Raw genomic sequence first — 27,976 nt, 5'->3', positions numbered from 1 at the left:
TTATGTGTGTCTAACGTACTTCTTAGAACAGATACTAGAACATCACACCTCTCATTATACAGTATTTTAAAGGTTATATTTTATTTTACTTATTTTTAAACATTTTTTATTGAGTAATAGTCATTTTACAATGTTATGACAAATTCCAGTGTAGAGCACAATTTTTCAGTTATACATGAACGTACATATATTCATTGTCACTTTTTTTTTTTGCTGTGAGTTACCACAAGATCTTGCATATATTTAAGATTCCACACATGAGTGATCTCATATGGTATTCCTCTTTCTCTTTCTGTTCTGCTCCACCTAGAATAACATTCTCCAGGAGCATCCATGTCTCTGCAAATGGCGTTATGTTGTCAGTTTTTGTGGCTGAATAGTATCCCATCATATAAATATCCCACATCTTTATCCAGTCATCTGTTGATGGACATTTTAGGCTGTTTCCATGTCTTAGCTGTTGTAAACAGTGTAGAGAAATCAGCTGAAAACCTTATGGGGGTTCTCTTGTAACTCACTCTGTTTTTCTCTTGCTTCCTTTTAGGATCATTTCTTTATCCTTGACTCTGGCTATCTTGATTAGGATGTGCCTTGGTGTGGGTCTGTTTGGGTTCTTCCTGTTTGGGACCCTCTGAGCCTCCTGTGCTTGGATATGATTCCTTCTTTAGGTTTGGGAAGTTTTCAGTCATGAGTCCTTCCCATACCTTTTCAATCCCCTTTGTTCTTTTTCCCCTTCTGGAACTCCTATTACGCATAGATTGGCACACTTTATATTACCCCATAGGTCCCATATATTGTTTTCATTGTTTTTTATTTGTTTTTCTCTCAGCTGTTCTGATTGGGTGCTTCCTGTTGTCCTGTCTTCTAGATCACATATTTGTTCTTCTGTATTTTCTAGTCTGCTTTGCACAGCCTTTAGGTCAGCTCTCATCTCAGACAATGAGTTTACTAATTCTGCTTGGTTCTTCTCTATAGTTTCTATTTCATTTTTGACATATTTTATATCCCTAAACCCTATTTCTTTTAGTTCCTTCAGTACTTTGATCACTCTTTTCTTGAAATCTTGATCTAGTAGGCCATCAATGTCTATTTCCTTGATCATGCTTTCAGGGGATTTCTCTTGATCTTTTAATTGGGAGTGGTTTCTCTGCTTCTTCACATTGCTCATATCTCTCTGGCACCGTGGCTTAAGGAGTATCAGTTACCTACTTAACCTGGAGATGGTGTGCCCTTAATGATTTGATCGAGAGGTCTTTGTGTCTTCGCCCTGCTTCGTGAACTCAGCTTGCTCTTTCACAGGCCTTCTGTTGGCGCCCTCATCTGTGCTGCTCTCAGTGGCTGTTGGCTAGCAGATTGTGTCCCCTCCTAACACTAGGTCAGGAGCTGAGCTCTTACCCAGTGGGCAGGCAGGTCACTCCCCCTCCTGATGCCACAGTCAGATGCTGTCCTCAGGGGGAGGCAGGTGGGCAGATCACACCCCATCCCAGCACCGTGGTCAGGTGCTGTGCCCTCTCCTGGTGCTGGTCACTCCGCTGCTCTGTGCAGCTGCCTGCTCTGCCTCGGGTAGGCGGTCTGTAGGTGGGCTTGGGAAGACCGCGGAACAGCCCCGCCTACGCTCTGTGCCAAATCTGAGCTCCTTGTTTCTCTTGGCAGCACAAGTTCTCTGAGGTGTCAGGGTAGAAAGATCCTCCCTGCCTCAGGCTATAAACAAGTCTCAGTCCTGCCTAGGAGGTTGTGGAGCCCCCACGTGCAGATTCAGGCCTCAGCCCCGCCCCCGCCCGGGCACTATGCACAGGAGGAGATGGTAGCTGTGGCTGAGCCCTGCCTCTCTTCTTGCGGGATGTGCCAGTAATGGCACAGGTCTGAGGAGACAAAGGCTAAAGCACCCCTCCCCCCAGGGCACATGCCTGTTTACAGTTTTGTTTACCTTCTGAGTTAAAATTTACCTGACAATGAGATGTATAAATTAGGCTTTTGAGGTTCATCCTTGTATCAGTAGTTGATTCTTTTTTATTGCTGAATAGTATTCCATTATTTGAATATACTATCATTTGTTTTATCCATCCTCCTACTAATAAATACTTAGGCTTTGGATATCTTTTTTTGCAAGCAAACATTTTTTTAAAAAATGCAAATATAATATACATGCTTAAATGTGAACACATCTTAAGTATGCAGCTCAGTGATTTTTCACAAAGTAAACACATCTATGTAACCTTCATCCAGTCAAGAAACAGAACATTGCTGTTCCACTTTGGGTTTCTTCCCAGATACTACGGCACCCCTTTGATGGACTCACCATCCTAAATTCAGCCACCATGGATTGGCTTTTTTGCTTTTGAAATTTTTGGTCCCATACTTTCCACTCAAAATTATGTAAGATTCATCCACTAGTGTTTTCTGTAAACTAGTATATTTATTTTTATTGCTTTAAAGTATACAACTTGTATGCATGTGCCACCACTTATGGTCATGTATTGTTGAAAAGTGTTTGGGTCATTTTCTATTTGGGGGTATAACAAATAGTGATTATGAGAATTTTCTGGATGTCCTTTGGTGCTCAGAAGTAGAAGTTTCTGAAGGGTACACACATGGGTTACCCTTGGTAATATGGTGTGTGTGTGTGTGTGTGTACACATATACACACACACATATACATATATAACTTTCATTCAAAAAGCCTATTTCCAAAGTATTTGTAAGAATTTATATTCCCACTGGCCATGTGTAAGAGTCCCCATTGCTTGTTGCCCTCACCAATGCTTCGTATCACTTAACAACTAACTATTCTAGTGGATGTCTAATGGTGTTCCAAGTGTGGGTTTAGTACGTATTTCCATTATTACTAAAGAGGTCAGCCCCTTTTCATAGCTTATGTGGATTGTTTTTGTGTGTGAGAAGCACCTGTTCAATTTTTTTGCACATTTTAATATTAAGGTTCTGCCTTTTTCTCCACTGGTTCTTGTTCTTTATATGCCCTAGATACAAGTCTTTTGTTGGATATAGGTATAGCAAATATATTTTCCCACCGTGTGGCTTAGCTTTTCACTTTCTTAATGGTATCTCTTGATAAAAATAATTCTTAATTTTACTGAAGTCCAACTTAAAACTCTTCTTTTATGTTTAGTGCTGTGTCCTGTTTAAGAACTCTTTGCCACTTCAAAGTCATTAAAATATCTCCTACACTATTTTCTAGATGCTTTATTTTGGTGGGGGATTAGGTTATTTATTTTAATGGAGGTACTGGGAGTTGAACCCAAGACCTTATGCATGCTAAGCACACATTCCACCTGAGCTTTACCCCCCCCAGATGCTTTGCTTTATGTTTCAAATTTATTAGATTTATAATCTATCTAAAATTACTGTTCATGTATGGTACAGGGTTTAATTCAATACTGTTCCATTGGTCTATATGTCTAATTTTAGGTAGTTATCACATAGACTTAATATTGTTTTATAATATGTCCTTTAACATTGTTCTTTAATATCATCTTGGCTATTGGCCCTTCACGCTTCTCTATGTATTTATAATCAGCTTGTCAAGTTCTACAAAAAAACAGTAACAACAATTAACTTTTGGGGATTTTGATGTGCACATATAAATCTTTGAATCAGTTGAAGGGTAACTGACATCTTTAAAATGTTGAGCCCTCCAATCCATAAATTTGGATTATCTCCCCTATACTTATTTTTATCACTGCTGTAACAAATTATCACAAATTTTGCAGCTTAAAGCAACACAAACTTATTGTTTTATGGTTCTGTAGGTCGTCAGGAACAGGTATCACTTGGCTAAAAATCAAGATGTCAGCAGCACTATGCCCTTCTGTAGGTCAAAGGAAGAATGTATTTCCTTGTCTTTTTCAGCTTCTAGAGTTCACCCACACTTCTTTACCCATGGCCCTTCCTCTATCTTCAAAGCTAACAGCTTTACAGCTTTCTAATCCCTCTTCCAAAGTCATATCTTTCTGACCACAGCTGGGAAAGATTTTCAATTTTTAAGGACTCCTGTTGTTAGACTAGGCCCATGTAGATAATCCAGGCTAATCTCCCTGTCTCAGAGTCCTTAACCTGATACATCTGCAAAATCCCCTTTGCCATGTAAAATAACATATTCACAGATTTCAGGATTAGAGCATGGATATAGGTAGGGGTCAGTGTGGTGCACTATTCTGTTTATCAAACTGTTTAACATTTGACGCTTTCTGACTAACGTACAAGATAGAAGACCCTGATCATGTTTAGAATGCTTCCTCTGCAAAATATTGGGCACTGAGTTTATTTGAAAGGACTGAAAATAATATTACCACAGGAATGGTTTTCTAATTCTACTGACATTTACTTACTTTATACTTAAATACCCAAAATGGTCAGCCAGGAGTGGAATCTTGGCAAATAAAATAAAAGTATAATTCAAGCTTTTATCACTGAATTTACTAGCTAATTCTATTTTAGAAACAGACAAAATAAAACAATTTAGAGTAAGTCTGCTTACTTATATATTAAGTGAACATAAAGTTTTAAAAGCATGAATGAATATGGGATAAAGTGAGCATCATAAAATGTAATGTTAATATTTAGTACCTGCAAATCAAACTCCCAATTTATAAACAAGTTCATACTGTATAGCACAGGGAACTATATCCAATACTGTTTTGTAGTAACTTATGGTGAAAAAGAGTATGAAAATGAATATATGTATGTTCATGTATGAGTGAAGCATTGTGCTGTACACCAGAAATTGACACAACAGTGTAAACTGACTACATATATATATATATTTGAAAGGACTATATATACCAAGAAAAAAATTAGATTGATAACCAACAAAAAAATCTGTCAGTAATATAATGCTAGAGACACTGAGACACAAAAGAAAATCTCAGGCATACATCTGTTTATAGAGTCATAGAAAAAATAGTGCCTATGCAAGTCCCTGATAAGCATGAGAAAATAGGAAAGGCAATATAAAAGTTCAAAATGCTTTGCTATGTAAGAGCCGCAAGATGACTCAGACACAAACTTATGTGGTCAAAATGTTTATATAATTAATGATAACTTAAAGTAATTGAGGACATCATTTTAAATGAGATTAAAATAGCTGCACCATTTTCATATTACTAAGCAAGTCATTTCTGTTTACAGTAGGTTTATATTATTTTTATATGTATTTATGTTTTATAAAGACATCAACTTAGATCCTGGCTGATAACTGACAGTAGAGCAACTGACTGATTTAAATGGGTATCATAGGCTTATCAGATTTCATATGCTTTAAATATACATTAGTTATTAGCTGTCAGGAAGAGTTCAATTTTCATTTATTCTAACATAGCTGTGTCACAGGCAGGTTACTCTGTATTTACAATGGAGGATCATGATAGATATAAAGATATCAAGTCTTATTGATCTTCATAGGGGTGCTTTTATAAGAAAAGGAGAATAAAATAAGAAAAATCTAAAATACTACTTTTTTTATAGTGTTCTAACAGTTTTATCTTTATTTTTATTTTTTTACTGAGTTATAGTCCGTTTACAATGTTGTGTCAATTTCCTGTGTACAGCACAATTTTTCAGTCCTTTATGAATACACGTATATTTGTTTTCATATTTTTTCACCATGAGCTACTACAAAATCTTGAATATATTTCCCTGTGCTATACAGTATAAACTTGTTTATCTATTCTATATATACTGTCAGTATTTACAAATCTTGAACTTCCAGTCTGTCCCTACTCACACCCTGTAAAATACTATTAAATCAACATATATTTATGAAGAACTATGAAAAATGGGAAACTATAAGTTGTTTCTTTAAATTGGAGCAAAGAGAACTACTTTAACTGGGAAAATAGTTAAAATCTGGCAAGTTTTATGATTTCATGTTCACCCCTGACAGCTTTTCTTTCCTCCTTTCTCCTTCAATCTTTTTTGGGCCTTCTAAAGAATTAAATTAAAAAAAAGAAAAAAAAGAAAGAAAGAAAGAAAAAAAGAAAATTAAGAAACAGCTTTGCATCTAAAATAACCTCCTAACTGGAAAGATTGTATACTTTGTGGAAAATTTACAGCTGCCAACTTATGATCTATGTCTCTGTCCACACTGCGTTACTTGTTAGGAAGGGTCTTAAAAAAAAAAAAAAGTAAAGAAAAATAGCAAATTATAATGGCTTTTACATTTTAAATTCTTTTCTATGTGTTTATAATCTGCTCTATCATGAGTTATTAAGATAAACATTATCAGCTATACTCTACTTTCCTATCATGCACATTGTGACTCTGAGAAGCACTCACGCTCTAACTTACCATCTGCAGGTGGTGTACAGGTTAATGCAGTTCTTTTGACAATATATGGTTTGTAGTCTAGTTGTCTAACTACTACATAATGGAAAAGATGTAGAACTACTGGTACCACTGCCCTCGGTCTCTGTCATTTACCTTAAACATACCTGGAAAAGTAGATTCAAAAACTCATTGTCAAGAACATTTTTCACACTCCAGATCTGATATTCTTCTAGAGTTAAGATGGCCATTCTGAAAGAGAAACAATATTTAAGAACATCTTAAATCTTCATTTTCTTATATTATTTGAATAAAATGTTTTATTAAACTTGCAATGGTCATTTGCCTAAAAGAAAACTAATGATTTAATGTAGATGCTATGTGTTCATCTAAAAGTAGGCCAGCAAAAATAAGTTCAAAAGTAACCAAACTCTGAAGTAGTGAGTCATAACGTGGGCAATTTATCACCAAAAATCTTCCTCCAGTAAGACCTGGGAAATAACTCACAGTATCTTCTGGTTCAAGGTGAAGTTTACTAACAGAACCCACAAAAGGTTCTGGGTAGAGAAAAAGGATTATTTACTAACTTTGAAAGCATTTTTCCAAACTCTCTGGATTATGCCCTTTGACCCTAACAATTTTCTAAGATCTTCTTTAAAACATCTGGCATTATTACACTTCTTAAGAGATTTAAAAGAACTAAATATATATAATAAATGAGTATCTATATTAACATTTCCTCAAAATAAAATTTAACATTACTTTCACAAGTTGAGTAAAGCAGTATTTTTTTTTTTTGGTGTCAAAGTGTACCAAAAATTACATTTATATACAGTAGACTATTTCTTGGGAGGCAAAAATATAACCAAATGCCTCTTACTTCATGTTTTGAACAATCACCTTAACAATCCTAGATGAATAATAATGTTCTTAGCTTTTATTACTTAGTTATATTTTTATTATTTAATGATTTATTATTTAATGATACTTAATATTATTTATTATTAATGATATTCATGTATTCATTCAATATATAATACCATTTATTATAAGAAAAGATTTTAAAGCACTGTGATGGTACTTATTGGCTTTCATGATGCAACTTCCATTAAAGTATATTAATACCAATGTAATGGTACAAAATAATGGGTAATATTGTCACAGTCTAGTCACCAGTGAATATGGGTAATATGTTTGGTTGAAAGGTCCAAATTCTATTCTAAATTTTTACCATTTCATTATTATGGTTACACGGAGATGGAGCAGCTAAATGATCTTTTTTTTTAATGTTCAAAAGTACAGTCATAAGAAGAAACTCGGTCTTACACAAAAATAGACAGCAATGATAACCTCCATACTTATCAAACACCCAGAAAAAAGGCGATGGAAATTGTATCTCTACATAAGGTATTTCCTAAAAGAAACTTTCCTATGTTTCTGTTTTCATATATACCAAATAGAAATGGCTACCTTAGTTTTGGGCAGAAAAGTAAATGAAGATGGTTATCTGAATTGCCAAACAAAGATCAAGCCCTGAAAAATTCATTTCTATTATTTATTTCTATTGAGTGTCAGTTAATAAGACTATGATGATTTCTTCTGGATTTGTGATTAAAAAAAATGTTACTTATTTTTCTAAGCCTGTATAAGACCACTATGGTCTACATCCTACCATCTGCTACTTGGTACATGTCAACATTTGAATACAAAGGGTCAAATTAACTCATATGTGTCTCACATATATGGATTATCTTCAGTTTCACAGGGATACATAGACATTAAGGCAAACCTATTATAATATCTTTAATAAATGTTGTGAAACTAAAAAAATTCAAGGCTTTATTCTTTGTAAAGTACATGCTCGTTTCTGCTATTATACAATTATTCTGGCTGCTATTAAAGAACTCAGGACAGACCCTCACCAATATTATTGAAAAAAAAATTTTTTTAAACAATATACACCACCCAGATTGAGATAAAAAATAATTTCCATCATCCCAGATATCCTATGGTCCTTCCCAGTTAAATCACCCATCTCCAAAATCACTATTTTAACACTTATTAACATTAGTTCTGTCTCTGTTCTAGAACTTCATATAAATTGAATTGTACAATGTGTTCTTTTATTCTGTGGCTTCTTTTGCTCAATATAAGTTTTGTCTTACCATAATGTATTAAAATGGGAGAAGTAAAGATTATAAACTACAGATGGCAAGGGCTGTCTCTACTTAATTTTTATAAAATGCCTAGCTTATAAAATATAATGTTTTTATGTAAATAACACTTAATGGAGTTGTTTAAAGGTGGAATGGGCTTTCTTTAGGGACAACTTGGAGGTATTGTAACGACAGGTCCAAATAAGCATTTAGCAGGCATGATGTAGAAGAGATTCAAGTATGTATACGTAAGGTATGTATAGCAATTCAGAATATAATGTATTTTTAGAAAAGAATAAATTAGTCTCTGCTAGACTCACCTTTGTGGTATCATGCGCATTCTATGTGTCTTCTACAATGTTGGATACATCCACGTGTAATTCCTTTAAAACCAGAAACCCAAATCAGTAGTTAGGAAGGAGAAGGTATCATTTTTATTAGCCAGTAGCTGAAGTATAAAGTATTTTCGGTCAAGGTTTTTCTTTTTTTTTTTTTTTAATTACAGAAATAGATTGCTTGTTTACCTTAAAAATTTATGACAATTTTCCAGTGGTTTCATTGTTTTTTACATAATACATTCAGTTTATTAAATTTTCTAAGGCAAATTCTCTTCCCAATTTTGCATCTTTGTCTATGAATATTTTGAGTAGCGTAATATAGAACCTAGAAGTAGTAAGAAATCTTTATCTCACCCTCTTTTAAAAAATTCTTCACTCTATGTTCCTGTTGGAAGTTTACATGCAAGAAGATGTATGCAATCAGACTTTACCAGGATATCATCGGTGCAGTTGTCCTTCCAGACCTCTAAATGTGCAACCACGTGTCTCTCAGTTCAACCCTAGAAAGAACTCCGTCACCGTCAACATCAAATACCTTGAAGCAAACTAAACAAAAGAAACTCTTATGGAGGGAAATTACTTTCATATTCTGAAGTATAATACATTTTATTACAAGCTGCCCTAGTAAAATTACTTTGTTCCTCAAACAACTACATTCTGGATTAAGTTCTTATTTGGAGGACACTGTGTCCTTAAAGTCTTTTGAACTTGTAGGAATTCCTGTACACTTCACAAGTCTCTCTCCTTATATCACTAGCCAGCTTAGAGAACTCTATCCTTCACCTAAATCTAAAGTTAAATTTCTTGCAAACTGAAAAAGGGCCAAGTTACTATACAATATCTCACAGATTTTGAGAAGGTAATTCAAGCTTTTAAATTAATTTCTAATATTTAAAACTGATCACTTCAGAGTTGATTCTTACAATGCTGAAAATATTCCATCTACATTAAGAATCAACAAAAAGCTGGTACAGTAAGCCCCCTGTATCCATTGGTTCTGCATTCACAGGTATAAACAATAGATCAAATATATATATATATATATATATATAAAATATATATATATAACTTTCCCAGAAAGTTCTCAAAAGCAAAACTTGAATTTGCTATGCACTGACAACTATTTACATATCATTTACATTGTATTTACAAATAATTACATTGTATTAGGTATTACAAGTAACCTAGAGATGATTGAAAGTATACAGGATGATGTTCATAGGTTATATGCAAATACTATGCCATTTTACATAAGGACTTAAGCATCCATGGATTTGGTATCTGAGGGGGTCACAGAACCAATCCTCAGCAGATAATGAGAGATGACTGTATAAAGATTTTGCCGCTCCAATGTAATTAATGTGCACCCAATATTTTTGCCTAAGAACAATTTCAAATCTTCAATGAAGTTTATATACAACAAGCTAAAAATCCGAAATATCAGCACTTTGCTAATTAACATCAATATCAGAAAAATTGCTAGTTAGTCTAGTTGGTTAACTTCCACTAGTCCACTGGCAAAAAATAAATTAAAAAAAATTTAAGACAATAATTAACCTCAATTGAGAAAAAAAGACTTCAGCCTCTTTAATACCAGAACTTTAATGTGAACAAATAATCTATCACAAAGCCAGGTTAGAGTAATGGTATACTATCAGGGAAGATAAAAGAAATCTAAAGTTTTAAGATTAAATAATTATCTACTTCACACACCCGTGTAACAATTATGCTATTAAATTAACTGAGTGCATCACAGTACAACATTACTAAAGAATATTGAACTATTAAGTATCATACCCAAAATATGCAGTATTTGTGAAGCTGTATTTTACAAAGATGCAGAGATAATGACCCTAGTGAATATATAAGAATTAGGTTCCAATTAAATGTAAACTGCTGCATTTTCCTAACCAAATATATTTAAGATTTATTAATGTAATATGCTTATAAATTATGCTATAATATTTTAGCTAGGTTTAAAAGATAAATTTAGTATTTAATAAAATTGTTTTATCATAAATTTAATTTTGCTAATAAAATATCAATATACACAGTGCTAGAAAATAAGTTGGAATTCAAGTTAAGCAAGACAAATTTTCTATATAGACTACCAGAAAATATTTTCTATATGCTTAACATTCTCAAACACATCATGAATGATGTAGTTCATTTATCATGAATTGTATATTCATCTGGAAAATCAACCATTATTAATAAAAAAGATCTTAAATTACTCCACAGTAAAAAAGAACAGATGATTGAACCTTTACACTGACCTCAGTAAAACCTCAGCAAGAGATTGCTATTTGCCAAAGGGATGAAAATTCAAGCTTTAATCAGATGATTTTTTACATGAATGGATGCTAATTTTTTTCTCTGTATAGCTTCCAAATTTTGTGATGTTTAACACACTTACATTTCTGTCTTTCAGCCAGAGGTCCTCTGCAACAAGCTGATAACCCACAGGATATCTCCTTAAAATCTATGTGGCTGTCATGATTTTCACCAAAAGCGTTAAATAAACCTGTAAAATAGGAACACAGAATAAATCACAGCCAACAAACTTCCTGTTAATAATGACATGCTTATGAAAGGAGGCATGACTCGCATAAACTGACTTAGTTTTTAAAAGTTATCAGTAGTTTCCACTGTCTTAGGAAGTTTTTTTTTTCCCCCCTGGCATAATTATAACCAAAATTTAACTTCCTAGAAGAAAATACTATCATTTAGTGTTTGGTTTTGTCTGCCTACCTGTCTCTATCTTATATTAATTCCAAAAGTCTAAAGTGATTGTAGAATGTAAAAAATAAAAGTATATTTTAAAAATGTAACTGGAAAAAAGTCAGAGACCACAATTATCCTAATTTGGAAAGACTAAGAAGAAAAAGGAAAAAAGAAGAAGAAAAGTTGAACTCTATCAAAAATATACTGTGTTGTTATTAACAAGCTTCATACAGCTCCTTCATGAAGCAAAGAAAACTAACACACTATATTATAAGAGAAAGAAATTCTGTACTGCAGTCTTCATTGTACCACTTAATCTGTATACATAAATATATTAAATTTCAGAAATAAAGGGCAATTTATAATCTAATCCTGTGGATTTTAAACTTTTCATAAAAAATAAGTGGAATCATTTTGTTTTCAAATGAAATGATTTCTCAATCTCTAATTCTAAAAAGGTAAAAACATAACTGCACTGCTGAAGTGGAAGCCCTGTCTGTTCTAGCTCCCCTAACAAATATTTCTAAAACACACTAGAAACCTGAAGAATACAGACTATTTCAAGAATCTAATTCTGTGCCCTCAAAGAGCAGAAAATTGAAGCTAAGAAGTAGTTAAATGACTTGCTAAAAGTAAGAAATTTTTTTAAAAAGGTCTGAATCAGAAGCAGAACCCAAGCTTTCAGATTTCAAATACAGTTTTTGTGATTATCACCCACAACTACTCCTTGTAAACCTCATTTAATTATATATATATATATATATATATATATATATATATATATAGTAGTGAAAAGTTTAGAGCTAAGTGGGGACCTTAGAGATGGTCTAGTCCAGTGGTTTCTTAATTTTTTAAGGGTGGGGGAAGGATACAGCAGTGGAACCTTCTTCTATATAAAAGAAATACAATAGACATTACTCAGCTGAGGAAGAGGTGGGGTCATGTGTGGAAGCTAGAGCTTTGCCTATTCAGTGTCCACCACCCTGACCTTGCACCAGATGCTGAGGCACCGCACTGGAGCACAGTTTCATAATGATTTTCTTGGTCAAATCAATTTTATATATGAGAATATTCAGGTGCAGAAAGGTAAACAAACTTACACAAGGCTCCATAGGTGGAACAAGGCTCACGTGTTTAGCAAAGAACATTTGTAGAAAATAGGATTCCCACCTTCACTCAGAGATGGACAAATTGGTGGTGAAGCCAATGGGCCAAATGTCTCTAAATCAAGTCATCCAGTTCAGGATTGAGCCCTCAGCAACCAATAGCATTTCTCCAGATGAATGATGTCTGATTCTTCCACTAACAAATCAAACAAGATTATAAAATCTCACTCTTCTCTTCTGGACAATTAATTAGTTCATCCTGATAATGTAACTTCTAAAGATACATTTTAATTTCCCAGTTAAACTGTTAAAAATCTACCTAAAACAAAAACTCTGAAAGACAAATATATTGTATATAAAGTGGCATGAAAATTAAATTCAAATTAACATAAAAGAGGCTTTAAAATGGGAAAAAAACTTGCAATTTCCCATTAAGCAGGCTGTTTAATTCCAACATGTAAAATAATAAACTAAGATATTTATTTTTTGCTTCCCACACTTTTATCTGTATTCACTTTGGTGATTTTAATCTCTATCTTGGATTTGAAAATTCCTGATCATAGTCTCTCCTGGCTACACAGGTAACACACTAATAGCAGAATCTATGTTTGAGTTATCCTGTCACTATGGTAACCATTTACACATTTAATACTTATTAAATAAATGTACAAAGGGGATAGACCTAAGCTTCTCCTTCTTGGCCCTAAAATTCTTACTACCCCTCCTATAAAGGCAGGAGCCTCCTCTGTAGGACAGAGTGTAAATGTATCTCCTGAGAAGGATTCCCCAACAAGGGCTGTCTTTACAGCATGCTTTTAGATAAGATGTTTTTATGGGACATTTCAATAAAAGGATCAAGGACCTAAGCTTCCCAGTATGGTGGGAGTTGTGATGGGCATGGGAGGATGCTCACTTGGGAGGATGAGATGTTAAAGACACTAACAGTGAAAAGGACAGGGCAAGATGAAGGGCGATTGGGAAACAGGACCACAGAGATGTGACATCTACTTCCCACTGTCATCTAAGTGATACCTACTTGAAAGAAATATTTTTACAGTTAAATTCTATAATGGGGGGTTATTTAAATGAAGCACACATATACTCAATGAGTAGATCACATAATTTTTAGAGATTCAGAGTGCATTAGCATTTTCAGAGTACTTTTTACATCAATAACTAGTATTTATAAATTCCTGTGCGCTAAATAATTATGTGGAATTGTTTCCATTTTGCTTTTAGACTTACTACAGCTTAACCTATTCAATGCACTGATACAGAGTAATTTTTCTAATGAATAAAAATGATAATATACAACCTTGTTAAAGATTCTTTAATTTCTCCATCACCAGATTTATGAACACTTAGGCCTATGTGTCAGGCCCCATTTCTTGCCAGCTTTTTCACCAACACCTTACATTTAGGTTATATTGCATTACCCAGAGGTCGGGAAATGTTCTTTCACACATCCATGTCTTTATTAGGTCCTGTGTCCTCTGAGGAGAAACCTTCTCCCCACTTTCACATCCTTCCATTTTACAGCCTAACCACTAATCCTTCTGTGAACACCTTCTAGTGCTTTCCAACCTCACCAGCTACCCCAGGGTTTTAACTTCTCTCCTCCACAACTGTCCTCCACTGTATATAGTATCCAATATTCAAGTGAAGTATGAGTCCTCATTTACAGGTCTGTGGCCTCTCTAGATTATAAAGTATTTGGATTCAGAAACCTTGTGCTTCTATCACTGTAGCTGCTAGAATTCATTTCATAGGACCTGATACATAGTAACCACACAATAAATACTTGCTGAATGAATGAATGAATGAATGAATAGCCAAGGCAATCTTCACAGCCAAGGCTTCCCCATCCCAGCTCAGTATTCTTTCTGTTATATCAAAGAGACTCTGCCCCATGAAACAATAGACCCTGCACATTTTAACAAATGTATACAACTATTAGGAACTATTATTAGAACAGAGACTAGCACTACTGTTCTCAAAGTTATGTCACATAAGTAGTGTATTAAAGCTCATTCTGATTTGTTATTTATACAAATCAGCTATGTCTGTCACCAGTTTAAATATTAGTAATTTAGAAAACAAAAGTTATTGATTTATCCACTCATCAAAAAACATTATGACAGATCTACTTACATACCTCTTTTGTCAGTTTATATACCAACTGGAAAAGAAGGGGTGTACAGTCAACTCTGAGAGTATAATTGCCTGCAAAATAAATAAGAGAGTATTTTAATACCTCCAAATGGACTTCAAACCTGTATTTAATTCTAACTTTATTTTCTAATTATAAACAAGATATAACAGATTTCAAATTGAAGGCATCATTCCTGGAGAATTAAAAATAGGGTGGACCCTACAGATTATCATATTCAGTGAAGTATGTCAGACAGAGAAAGGCAAATATCAAATTATATCACTTATATGTGGAATGTAAACAAACAAAAAAATGATACAAATGAACTTATTTACAAACCAGAAATACATTCACGACATAGAAAAGAAACTATGGTTACCCAAGGGGAAAGGGGGAAGGGAAGAGTGATGTTAGGAGTTCAGGACTAACAGATATACACTATTATATATGAAACAGATAAACAACAAGGACCTACTGTATAGCACAGGGAATTATATTCAGTATCTTATAATAACCTATAATGGAAAAGAATCTAAAAACTGTATATGTATATGTATATGTATATGTATATGTATATGTATATGTATATGTATATGTATATGTATATGTATATAACTGTGTAACTTCGCTGTACACCTGAAACTAATATTACAAATCAAATGTACTTCAGTAAAAACAAATAAATAAAATTTTAGAATAGATAGATAGGTAGATAAATAGACAGACAGACAGTCTGGCTAAAACTTAAACACAAGGTGGAAATAACTCTTCAGGAGCCAGAGAGGCTGCAGCACACACTCAGGATAGGAGACTGCAGAGGCAGACTCTGCTGCTAAGGCCGCAGCTCCTGCAGTAACATTAAGGGCTATTGCTCATTATGGCAGCAGTACCTAGGGGTCTTTGGCAAAGGAAGTGGTAAGGCCATAATGTTCACGTTTTTATTCATTCATTCAATTCAATATCAAGACGTTAGACTAGAGCGTGTCAGTAACTAACATGTATCCTGTGACACTTACCTAGAAATGACCATAACACGATGAAAGCCTACAGATGCACATGCCACATGTCAGGGTCAAAAGGAAGTCTGTAGTGGGTGCTTATTTCAGAGTTGGTCCAATGCATACAGGAACTATTTCTGTATGAAATACTTTAGCCCAACTTTTAAAAATAGCTCCACAGGAAGAATGTCAAAAGTACTAAAGTTTTAAGTAGTAATCCAAGATAGGCAAATGGTAAATATACTAAAGAAATTAGGATCAATAGCTTAGTTATGAATCATATTGATTCATTTGAATCATAATAATGTTCTCTCTGGTAAAATGGAGAAATGGAGGTATTATTGAGGCATCTCATAGAAAGAGGATAATCCTAGTTTATGAGTTGGAGTTGACAGACTTAAATACTAGTATACTATTTAATGACAATCTGAAATAAAATTTACCTTCTGTGCATGAGTCTGCATTGATATATGCAACCTCTCTCTCCTGGAGTGTTTTCACATACTCCTGTAGTTGAAGCAAAGCAGTCACTTAACTCACGGCATTTACAATTGTGGAAATACAAGCAAAACAAATTAATTCAGTAAAAGAGTGGTTTGCAGATACCATTATAAATCAAATGCCTATGCCTTTGACCATAATTTTAAGAAAATGCCATTAACTGGTTAATAATACTAGTGCAATTAAAACAAGAAAGAAAAATATTAGTGATGCTGTAGCCACTGTTCATAGCAACAGCAGGGAGACCCAGAGGAAAACTGTCCCTGATCCCCTGCACCATAATATGAAGGGGTAAGGCTCGGAGATGCTCAGCCTCACCCTGGATCTACTGGAAGAGAACTGCTCAAAGTAAGGCCTGGAAATCTGTATTTTTAAAAGGTGTCCCTGGCAATCCTTACAGACATTAAAGTATGAGACCCCTTGACGTTGGGGATCCAAGTAACTTTACCATATTAAAAGTGAGGAAGTTGGAAATTTGATTTATCAAGAATTTTTTGAAAGAGAAGATATTGATGAAAAAGAAAAAGGAGGGGATGATAGAGAAAAAACTAGAGGGAGAGAAGAGTGGCTATTAGGACAAAGACAAGACATTTCTCTCTCACACATACATGCACACACGCACACACATTCTAGAAAAATACAGCAGAAGAAGACTAATGCCATCATACACATGGGAATATGCGGAGAGAGCTCTTTTCTTCTCTCTGTTTCTCTCTCTCTCTCTAGCTTGCTACCTTATAAGAGCAGTTACAGTAAAAACATTTAAAGCTGTGACTGGTCATCCCACAAATGAGAATTCTCACCTCTGCACTTGGCCACACGGGATAGATGACAGCTGATTCTGCTGCAGAGTTTCCATTATGACAGAGCTACAGTAGAAATAAAAAAGATACCTTAACTATATGTAAAGGTAAATGTGCTGCTGAATATGATCAAGAAGCTAGTAGAAAATGGGAAACAATATTCAAATTGTCTTTTAATTCAAATGAATTTAAATTAATGCAAGGCATATTATCTTGTGTCTTGGATTTATTTTATCTGTATTCTAAGCTGCTTAAATTATAGAAAGACACATGTATTTCTATATACATGTATTCACAAGAAATTACATATTTCTAAAAGTAAATGACCTTAATGAATAAGATCTGATTCATGTAAATAAGTGTATTATGAAATGCATGTTCATAACGCCAACATAATAATAAGACTTTGCAATATACATGGAATCAAATATGATACAAGTAACTGTGATTTTATTCCCATACTTATTTGATTCATATTATTATTTTAAAGTATGCAGAAATGAGTCAGAAGGAAAGCATTTTAAAAACCAGACACAATGATAAGAAAGATATGATATTCTTTAAACCAATTCTATAAAATTTGGACTCATAAATGATGAACAAAACAGAGGATAGTCACAGGAAAGTGCTTTTTGGTGCACCTGCCTTTAAAAAAATACACAAGCCTACCTTGAACATGTAAGAACTTAGAGTTACTGGACAGAGAGCCTAAGGGAAGAAGATGAAAGAAGGGGGCCTATGAGAGACACTTTAAAATAAAGCATTAAGAGCCAGTGACAAATGAAAATTAATCATAATTGAATTAAAAATAAATCCTTGAAATTTTAGAGTAATTCAATTTACAAAATCAATATATTATACTTCCCAATCAGGCACTTTTGTAAATGGTAAAATATACGTATGGTTACAATTTAGTATGGAATCCATAAAGGAGAGACTATAATCAGAGTATAGTCATCTTAAAAGAGCATGTTGTTTTCCTAGACAGAAGAAATCCAAGGAAACTGTAAAAACTTGAAAATTAATGCCAAGGATCTATATCAGATTTTCAATAAGCTAATTCACTTGTCAGAAGCAGCTTCCTAGGTTTGACTATTTTCTGAGCTTACAGATTTTACTTATCACAAAACAAATATAAACAGAAACTAAAATACTTTAAAAATAATGAAAAAATTGGTTTGTACTTAGTAATTAAGAGGTTGCTCTGTTTTGCCAAACTGATGTAAAAGCAAAAACAAACTCTATTTCTTAAATTTTCTTGAGTATTTATCCAAATTAAAACAATATCAGGTAATGGAACACATCTGTGATTACCCTGAGTTACATGTTGACCAAGAAGATACGTTTTCTGTCTTAGTTACCTCAGCCCATTTGTGGAACCCAGAAGTCCAATTTTTTCTTCATCCCAGCCGGCAAAAATGGTAGTTCTTCTTGGTCTCCAGCCTGTAATCATTGTTAACATACATGGTTAGGTACATCTGCCTAAAAACAAAGGAAAATTCACTCAAGTCACTTTCTGTCATCACTTGCCAAGGAAACATTATTTACCTCTACTAATCAGTTTTCCAAAATTCTGGACAACTTCTTATAAATCAGCAGTTCCACTGGTTAGGTCAATACCTCCAAATACCCAGAAGTCCTGATGATCTCCCAGAATAACACACCTATCTGGAAAGGAAGGCATTCAAAAGAATGACAACTTAGAATGTATTACAAAGAGCAGTAATTTATGTTTTTAAATTAAACTTCCTCCTGCTTGAGTTTCCTCCATAGAAAACCATCAAGGTAGTGTCTCCTTTTAGAATTTACCTTTTTTTCCCCACATTTAATTATATCACATCAACCAGGAAAAAAATATTAAGAGTTTATTAAAATTTATCTTCTCTTACTCCTGTAATCTTTGTAAAAACAAAATGTTTTAAGACATTTTAAAAAATTCACCAACTCACCAAGTTTCACAGATCCTCAGGTAGTTCTGATTACATCGTAAATGCTTGTGATTTTCTTGATGTTATTTTAACCTTCCTAGAATTTCACAAAGGGAACAAATTACTTCACATACAGCATTATGTCTAACAGGTTCCTTTCAATGTTTTGTTATAAGTCTCAGAAGTACAGAAAACTGTTTAATAGGATGATAAATTCCCATATGCCCACCACCTAAATTCAATCATCGTTAATACTGTTGAACTATTTGCAAGCGAGTTGCACAAATCATGACAGTTCTCTCCTATGTATTTAAGAATGCACCTTATGGTGAAGTTAAAAAAAAAAAATCAGTATTTTATATTTTTCCTCCCTCATAACTCTATTGTTGGTATTTATTTAAACTTCAAAATTATTATTCAACGTGAAAAAGAATCTTGTTCTTAGCATTTTTTTTTTTTTAAAAAATGTGTATTTGTCCATTTAGAGCTCAAATCAATTAAGGGATATAAGCCCCAGGTGCTTTTTTTGATATTTTGACCAGGGAAAATTTCTGTTTCTGACTTTTCTCTTAAACTGTTACTGAAGCTACATGCTCTGTTTTCCTTGTGTCTGCATGTGTCTGTTTATAAATCACATTTGTCATTGTGTACCTCTAGCAGGTATTAATACATGAGATAATAAAGTCTCCTATGTTAAAGGAACTCCATTCTAGTTGAGTTAAATAAAGACTTTTTAAAAAAAAATTCTTATAAAATAAAACTGAACTTCTAATACATTAAGAGTTCTGAAATTTTAAAACAAGCTTCTTACAGAACTTATAAAATACTTGCAGAATCCAAATTCACATTGCTAAGGCATATCATTAACCAACAAGGCTCATTTAACCATTTTAGTTTAATAAAAACAGCTATCTCCTCTCTGATTCATCAGTGTGAAGTTTCCCTTTCCCTCTACATTTCAAGCCAGTCAAACTAAAGTTCTGATCATGCCATGCTGTTTCCCAACCCTGCACAAGCTGTCCTCTGCAGCTGGCGTTTACTGCCTGTCTTGATTCCTTGGAAATCTTACTGTTTGTGTAAAATTAAGCTCAATGAGCACCTGTTCCGTAGTCATGCCTCCTTAACACCAGTGCTGTCTGGGGTTAGTAACAGTAACGACTATGATGGTAAGCGCAGGGGGCCATGTAGCAGTTAAGCGTTCACCACTGTGACCATCTAACCCACCCCCACAGAAGTGACCAGTGAACTTCTCTCCTTTCCCCCTTCTCTCCTACTCCTTCCCTTAAGTTAACCTAGGGTTTTGCGTGCATAGTGTTTTGACAGTTATCTGAAACACTGTTTTAAACCGTCAGTTGAAAAGGGAAGACAAAATGTTACACCTGGCCCGGAGGAGGAGAGGTGTGGGAGTGGCCCAGAAGAAGCCGAACGGGACGCGCGGCCTCGGATCACAACACAGCACCGTTCCTTCCCGAGATTCGCAGCCGGGAAAGCAGAGGCCTGGGGCCCGGACCACCTCGGGGCCTTCAGGGGCCTTCAGGGGAGGCCAAGGGAGGGACGGAGACCCGCGCAGGGCTGGGGAGGGGCCAGCAGGGACTCACCGTCTGTGCAGCGGCTCCTGACCCACGGCTGGGCAGGCGGCGGTGGCGGTTGAGGCTGCGGTGCCGGCTGAGGCGGCGGTACCGGCTGAGAGGGCTGAGGTGGCGGCGGTACTGGCTGAAGGGGCTGAGGCGGCGGCGGCTGCGGTACCGGCTGAGGCGACGGCGGCTGCGGTACCGGCTGAGGCGGCGGCGGCTGCGGTACAGGCTGAGGGGGCTGAGGCGGCGGCGGTACCAGCTGAGGCTGCGGCGGCTGCGGTACCGGCTGAGGCGGCGGTACCGGCTGAGGGGGCTGAGGCGGCGGCGGTACCGGCTGAGAGGGCTGAGGCGGCGGCGGTACCGGCTGAGAGGGCTGAGGCGGCGGCTGCGGCGGTTGAGGCCGCGGTGCCGGCTGAGGGGGCTGAGGCGGCGGCGGCTGCGGTGCCGGCTGACGGGGCTGGGTGGGCGGCAGTGGCGGTTGAGGCCGCGGGTCCGGCTGAGGGGGCTGAGGCGGCGGCGGTTGCGGTGCCGGCTGAGGCAGCGGCGGCGGCGGTGGCGGCCGCTGGAAGGACTTGAGGGACTCGAAGGCCTTCGCCAGCTTTTCCAGGGTCGCCATGGCGGCCTCCCGCCCCGCGGGGTCAGCCCCTGGAGTCGCCGGGCCGACCGGCGGCTCTGGTCAGCAGCGGTGGCAGTGAACGGGGCTCGGGGCCGCCAGCAGGTGCGGACCCCAAGCGCGCGGCCATCTTGGAGCCGTCCCGACAGCCCCCGCGGCCCTGCGTCCTGCCACGCTCCGCCGGTGGGGCGGGGCCGGGCCGCCGGATTGACAGCCGGAGGCAGCGGCCTCCGCCAATGGCTGCCGCGCCCGCCCCTTGGGCCCAAAGAGCCGCCAGGGCTGCTGGAGTCACTGCGTTCTTCCCGGCGAGGGGAGAGGGGTACTGCACGGAGATCGGGAGGGCGGTTCAGGGGCGGGGTTGCGTGGCACGGCGAGGAGGGTGGGGAGGGCGGGGTGACTTGTGATTGAGGGTCTCTCTCAGCGAGGGGCGTTCCCGGACGACGCCTAGCGGGTGGCAGGGAGGCGGGGCAGTGGGCTGGGAGCCCGAGACCCCCGCGGGGCGCTTGCCCACCCCTCGGCGCGGGCTGAGGGCCGGCTCGCCGGACAGCCTGCTGTAATATGCTGACTGTTATATATTTGGCCTTACCCTTGTTAGTTGCCTCAAATCACTCCTTGTTCACCTTCATGATCATTACCATAGATATACTTCTTACAATCCTCGTACTTACTATGTTGCCTCATTCTACAGGGCCATACACATGCTATTCTCACTCTCAGAAATAATCTTTTACACATCAATGCCCTACTCCCCTCAAGAGATTTGCCTATCTAATTCCAATCACTCTCAGTGCTCAGCTAATTTGTGAATTCATAAAGCCCATTACATTAACATAATTTCTTAACACCATGTAATTCTCCTTTATCACATTATTAAAGTATGCTTTATAATAACATAAAAACTCTTCCATGCATGAAGGTAGATATTAAACAATTAAGTTCACAGTATAAAGTTGTAAGTACATATACTGTATATTATGAAAAATGTTAAGGAATAACATACTATCGTTAAATTCATTCACAATTTTTCATAGAAATATGGAAATATTTATTCCAAGTTGGATCATCACTATATGTGTGTGTGTATATATGTATATATCTTTCATCCTTCATTCACATTATAAGTTCTGATAAAATATTGCCAACAAATAACTTTTATACCCTAAATTACCAATAAAGGAATAGGAAAGAAGGGAGAAAAGAAGAAAGGAAAGAAGGAAATTGAGGGGTTTTAGAACTCTTGAGATTGAGACATATTAGATAAAGACTCAGATCTGTACATTTATGTATGATAATTATTTTCCTAAAATTATATAAAAACAAAGAAAACTGAAAGCTAAATATAAAATTATTTACAACCCAAATTTGAGATTAATTTATATCTTCAATTGATATGCATTTTTTAAATTTAATATTACACTTTTCCATTGCTATAATATAATCAAATTCATAAACAGAAAACTATATATGATATATACATCCTCTCACCATTGATAACATCTCTGAAAGCATTTTTGAAGTAGAATACTTTATATTTAAAGTTTTTATCATTAGAAAGGCTTTGAATATTTTAACACTATTAGATTTAATTTGCTTCATCGTATTATTTTTTCCATTACATGAGAAATAATATCTTATATGGTTTTGATTCATTCTTTAAGTAATTTGTTAATATTGTGTAATAAGTGAATTCATGGAATTAAGGAAAGAATTTATTTTAGGGCCTGACATGTAACAGTTTGACTACAAATCCTTCCTTCCTTCCTTCCCTCCTTTTTCTCTTTCACTCCCTCTCGTCTTCCTCTCTCCCTCTCTTCCCTACTTTCTTCTTATTCCTTCCTGATTTTAATAATCAGATTTACTAGCTAGCAGGACCATTTTACTGCCTCTGTAGATCTAGTCTTCCACAATTATAGCCATCTTATTCTACATTATATTAGTGTGATAAGCACACATATAGATTACTTTTATCAAATATGTAACTTGTAGTTTTGATTTTAAGTTAATTAGCTATTTAATTCACATTGTCCATCATTTCTTAGAAGTCATGGAGTATTCTTTCCAACACTTAAATGAGATATGTAACCAATGGAATTTTTTCAACAGAATAGTGAAACTGAATTTTAGCAGTGACATGCAATAGTTTTGTGGATATTTATTGATAGAATTTTGTAAGATCTCTTCTGTAATGTATACAGTATGTACATTTTTTGCACCTGTCAAAGAACTCCAGGCTTTGAAAAGAGAGGTTCTAATGGATCATGTGTTAAACTGCATTGGTTGATTGATCCTTATAAAAGCATGTTTAGTCATTGCTGTTTTTGGTAGTGGTTTTACCAAAAAAAAAACTGACAAATTTAATTGTGATTGTTAACAAATAATTCATAGATTATGTGTTATCACATAAAAAAGAATGAATAATTGAATGCAAAAAATTCAACATGACAACTTCTACTCTATTGAAGTGTTCATATTGACAACTACCGTCTCCTTACACAATAGTTGCATTTAGTTAAATGTCTTGAAAAACATAATTTGGAAAACTCAAGGTCCTCGGGTGCCAGAACCTTTAATGTGCAATTCATTTTCACAATTTATGATTCTAAGAGAGTTGCTCCAAGTCAAGAAGAGGGAATCTGTTAATCAAAATTGGCAGAGAGGTACAGAGACGATTGCTTCCAGGTAGTTTTCTTTTTTCAAAGACACACAGGCATTGTGTGAACAAGACACTTCTGTTGTTTTTGTTTTTGAGTTAAGATTTTATTGCTGAATTCTGATCAAAATAATTTATACATTTTAAATTTGCACTGAATGAAGGGAAAATCTGCACAATATGGATCAGTTAGATTGAACTTTGTATTCTCTTTTGACAAGTGTGTGTCCCTATACTTTTGCATATAGATCAAAAACAGTACTTCAAGGCATTCTCACCAACAGCAAGCAGATCTCCAATTTAGAGTGTCTTGTCTTGCTTTTAATTTGCATTTAGAGTGTACCTTATTCTAGTTGGGAAGTTGTAGTCTCACTTCTGTAAGAGGAATAGTGAAGCTGTTTATATGTGAACTTGTTACATGTTGGTATTATTGTGTCTGTTGGGGGCTGGGAAATAAGTAAGCTTAATAAATTGATTCAATTTTGAGTGTGTTTGAATTTAATGAAACTTAAATTGTACTGATTGATTCTCAACACTTTAATTACAGGTTAATTTCAGATCACTGAATTGTTTTATTTACATCAGGGCATCACAGATAGGATAGAATGATATGTTGTAATATTTTGGATACAGTTATTTTGGTTTTCACACTAATTAAAAGTTTTACCTCCATCTCCACCAAGGACAAAGGGACAAGAATACAGTTGTTTAGAAAATGATACATTTGTAGGCCATCTGCTCTTTGCATAGAACTGCATGAGCATTTGCTTATAAAAAGGAATTACGCTCCTCTTTTTAGTGTGCAGATTAAAGACAAGCCAGGAGAGAAAATATTAATGCAGACAATGAGAGGGCAAAAGCAATATGATTTGTTAATTACTACAGGAATGTAAAATGCAGGTGGAAAGGTACATCAGTGAAGGTTAACCTAAATCTTGAATTGTGAAACAAGCTATAACCGTGTAATTAAGCCGAACTATTTACAATTGTTCAAATGCTTTGAATTTTTTAATCTCAAATCCTTTGCTCAGAATGTTCTTCCCTGTGTCCTATTAGCTTGTTATTTATTTTGAAGATTTTTCAGAATTGCTCCATATTATCCTTCTGTAACTCCTCTGAACTACCCTCAGTAGAATTAAATGTTTCCTCCATTGTGCTCCATTAGTAGCTAGTACATACCTTTATCATATAACTATTCAGATACTTGTATATCTCTTCAGCTTGACCTTAATCCCCTAGAAGTCAAAGCTTTGTTCTATTTTTTCTGTATCTCCATTTCCTAGTGCATGCTCCCAGATTTTATTCCTCTACTCAAACCTTACTATTAAATCTATACTGGAAGTATCTTCTCTAGACACTCTTTGGGGAACCTGTTTTTATGACTTATAATTGCAGCCCAAGATATCTCTCATTATACCTCTAACTTCAATCTGATCACCTCCTCTGAAGTTTGACCTATACTCAGCTTTCCACCTGACATCTCTGCTTTAATGCCAGAAAGGGTGTCTCTAACACATTTTGCAAACTCATCTCACTCCTTCCAGAAACTATGTCCCCTATTTTGCTGCTTAAGCTCAGATTTTAGGGGCCATCCTTGATACTTCTGTATTCCTTAGTCCTCACATACAAAAAATCACCAATTCCTGATAATTATATTTCCAAAAAACACCTTCTTGATCTTCAGCATCAGGGCCACCACCCAGCATCTTCTAATATCTTTCTCTCCTTTTATTCACTGAATTTCAGTTGCACTGGACTCTGGTGTACTGAAGACTGTGACTTTTACCCATCTCAGTACTTAAATGTGATGATATTCTATCAGAAAAACATGAATTTGAATTCTTGGGCATGGCTATTTCCTTCTCTTCACTCAGCTCTCAGGTTGATTTACTTCTTTAAGGACAATATTGGGCTGCATATTCTATACAAGTATCTGCTACCCAGATTGTTTTCTTACAAAGCACTTATCTCTTTCTTAGTACTTAAAATGTCATTATTTTGTATTCATGTCTGCCTTTATTATATAATATTCATTTCCCCATTCTAAGTTAAAAACCACGAAGATAGTAATCATCTCACCATTATGTACCAAACATGTAGAACAAAGCCAAGCACATAAGAACACCATAAATATTTGTTAAAAAGATGAATGCATAGATTGAGAAAGAATCAAGAGAAACACCATAATCAGAAGGATAGAGGATGCTATAATGCAAGTTTCGTGGAGGCAGGCATATTTTGTTTTAATCATTATATCCCTTTGTCTAAGGACATTCTGATGTGTTACATGTATTCAATATTTGTTGAATAAATGTAAGAATTTAGAAAGCAATGCTTAAAGCAGTTTTGAATGACAACATCAATGTCAGGATATAGATTCAAGAAAAATAAAATTAAATCCTTCCACATGCATGACACACTTCAGTTTTTACAAAATTTCTGCTAACTATATTCACTGCCTTATCAATCAGTAAATAAAAGGGGTAAGAGCAGTTTTTTGGGTCACTGTATAAGATAATGTAATCAAGGTAATGAAGAAGCAGAAATAACTTAAAATCAAGGAACACAGTAATAAACTGACTAATTATCAAAATGACTTTCATGGAGAAGAAAAAATAACAAAAAGCACTCATTATAAATTTTGATCTGTAAGTAACAAAGGGAAAAACAAGAATTTCAAAAAAAATTAAGTATACATTTAATGGTATAAAACTTCTATAAAAATTGGTTTTCTGTCACTTTATACAATAGTTATCCAACTGCAAAACTGTACAATAACAGCTTTCACATTTATTTCTTCTAAAGTCAATGCATTAGGCTAATTTCTCCTATCCCATTTCTGTTTCTTTTCACTCTCTCCAGGAGACAATGGAAAAGACTTCTAAATAACTACAGCATTTGGTCAGTTCACAATGGAGGGAAAAATGAACGGCGTAAGGAGCTAAAAATCATCTATAGTTTGAGTGTTAACTTTCAGATGATAAACAACCCTCAATCTATTTTAGATTCTATTTTAGAAAGAATGAGAGGAGTAAATATGATATAACTAAATATCCATCCAAATAAATTTCAGAAATACACATAAATAGATTTTTAAAAAAGTTAACATAAAAGCATAATTTAAATTACAACTTAAACAAGGCTTAAATTTAATCCTAATTAAGCTGCACATTTCTTTGTATAATGTTCAGTGTGAGGATCTCATTAAATAAGTGTTTTCTTCTAAGTCTTCTCAAAAAGCAAGGGCATTATATTGCTTTTCATATGCTTAATGATATCTGTTTTGTAGTGTACTCTGATAGACACTAAAAAAATTCCTTTTATGGGCCCCAAGATCCCTGACATCACAAGGAAATGATTCATTTACAACTTCGGTAACAGATGAGTCTTTTAAGCAGTGATTTGGGGCTATTGTTAATAACAAGGTACATGAAAGCTTCTTTATAAAACTAAAATTGTATAATAAGGGAGGGTTTATTATATTAAATGGTAAATGTATTATGTAAATTGTTTCATGGAATCCCACACTGGGGACCTGGGCCTATTGTTTCCCTTTGAATAACAGATTCTTCCCTAAATCATTTGAAATCTGTTCCCTGTAAATTTTAAATAGGATAACATTATTTCGTTATAATAGAGTAGTTTAAATTTAAGCACAACCATTCTGTTTCAATTATTGAAGTGTCATTGGGATTTAATTACACAATTTGAAAGACTGAGAGCAAAAACTACCTGTGTGCTCCTGATCTGGGAAGGAAGGCCTGGCTCCTCTAGACCAGGGTTTCTGGACTTTGGCATTATTGCCATTTTGGATGGGATTGTGCTTGTGTGTGTGCCTGTGGTAGGAGGGAGTGAGGAGGGATGCTGACTTGTACATTTTATGACATTTAGCAGCATCTTAGACGAGATCACAATATCATTGCACTCCTAGTATGACAATCAAAAATCTTTGCAGATCTTACCAAATGTCCCAGGGAAGAATTACTCCAGGTGGAGACCTACTGCTTAAAAAAATAAATAAATAAATAAAAAACTCTGAGCAACCCACCTGGCCACTTAAAAGCATAATCCTTCAGCCTCTCCTCCTTGGATACCTGGTGGAATCAGTGCCGCAGCTGTCACCCATTCCCTACGAAAATCACTGCCTTTGTCTG

At 35.6% G+C, this 27,976-nt stretch overlaps 1 protein-coding gene across 1 annotated transcript; it reads right to left on the bottom strand.

Annotated features, from left to right (window-relative positions):
• Positions 1–54: 54 nt before the first annotated feature.
• LOC116152163 (serine/arginine repetitive matrix protein 2-like) lies at positions 55–27,948 on the bottom strand. The gene is made up of 13 exons (XM_064483668.1): positions 27,917–27,948; positions 20,584–21,616; positions 19,007–19,082; positions 18,606–18,725; positions 18,419–18,500; positions 17,058–17,123; positions 16,197–16,260; positions 14,759–14,826; positions 12,668–12,799; positions 11,190–11,297; positions 9,205–9,319; positions 8,756–8,818; positions 55–6,531 (listed from the first exon to the last, which is right to left on the bottom strand). Exons 1-3 carry the CDS (start codon positions 27,946–27,948, stop codon positions 19,074–19,076), a joined length of 1,074 nt encoding a protein of 357 aa, XP_064339738.1. The 3' UTR covers positions 55–6,531; positions 8,756–8,818; positions 9,205–9,319; positions 11,190–11,297; positions 12,668–12,799; positions 14,759–14,826; positions 16,197–16,260; positions 17,058–17,123; positions 18,419–18,500; positions 18,606–18,725; positions 19,007–19,073.
• Between the last annotated feature and the right edge of the window lie 28 nt (positions 27,949–27,976).

Source organism: Camelus dromedarius, unplaced genomic scaffold (genome assembly GCF_036321535.1).
Source record: "Camelus dromedarius isolate mCamDro1 unplaced genomic scaffold, mCamDro1.pat HAP1_SCAFFOLD_179, whole genome shotgun sequence".
NCBI lineage: Eukaryota > Metazoa > Chordata > Mammalia > Artiodactyla > Camelidae > Camelus > Camelus dromedarius.
This window is presented reverse-complemented; position numbering and strand designations above follow the sequence as displayed.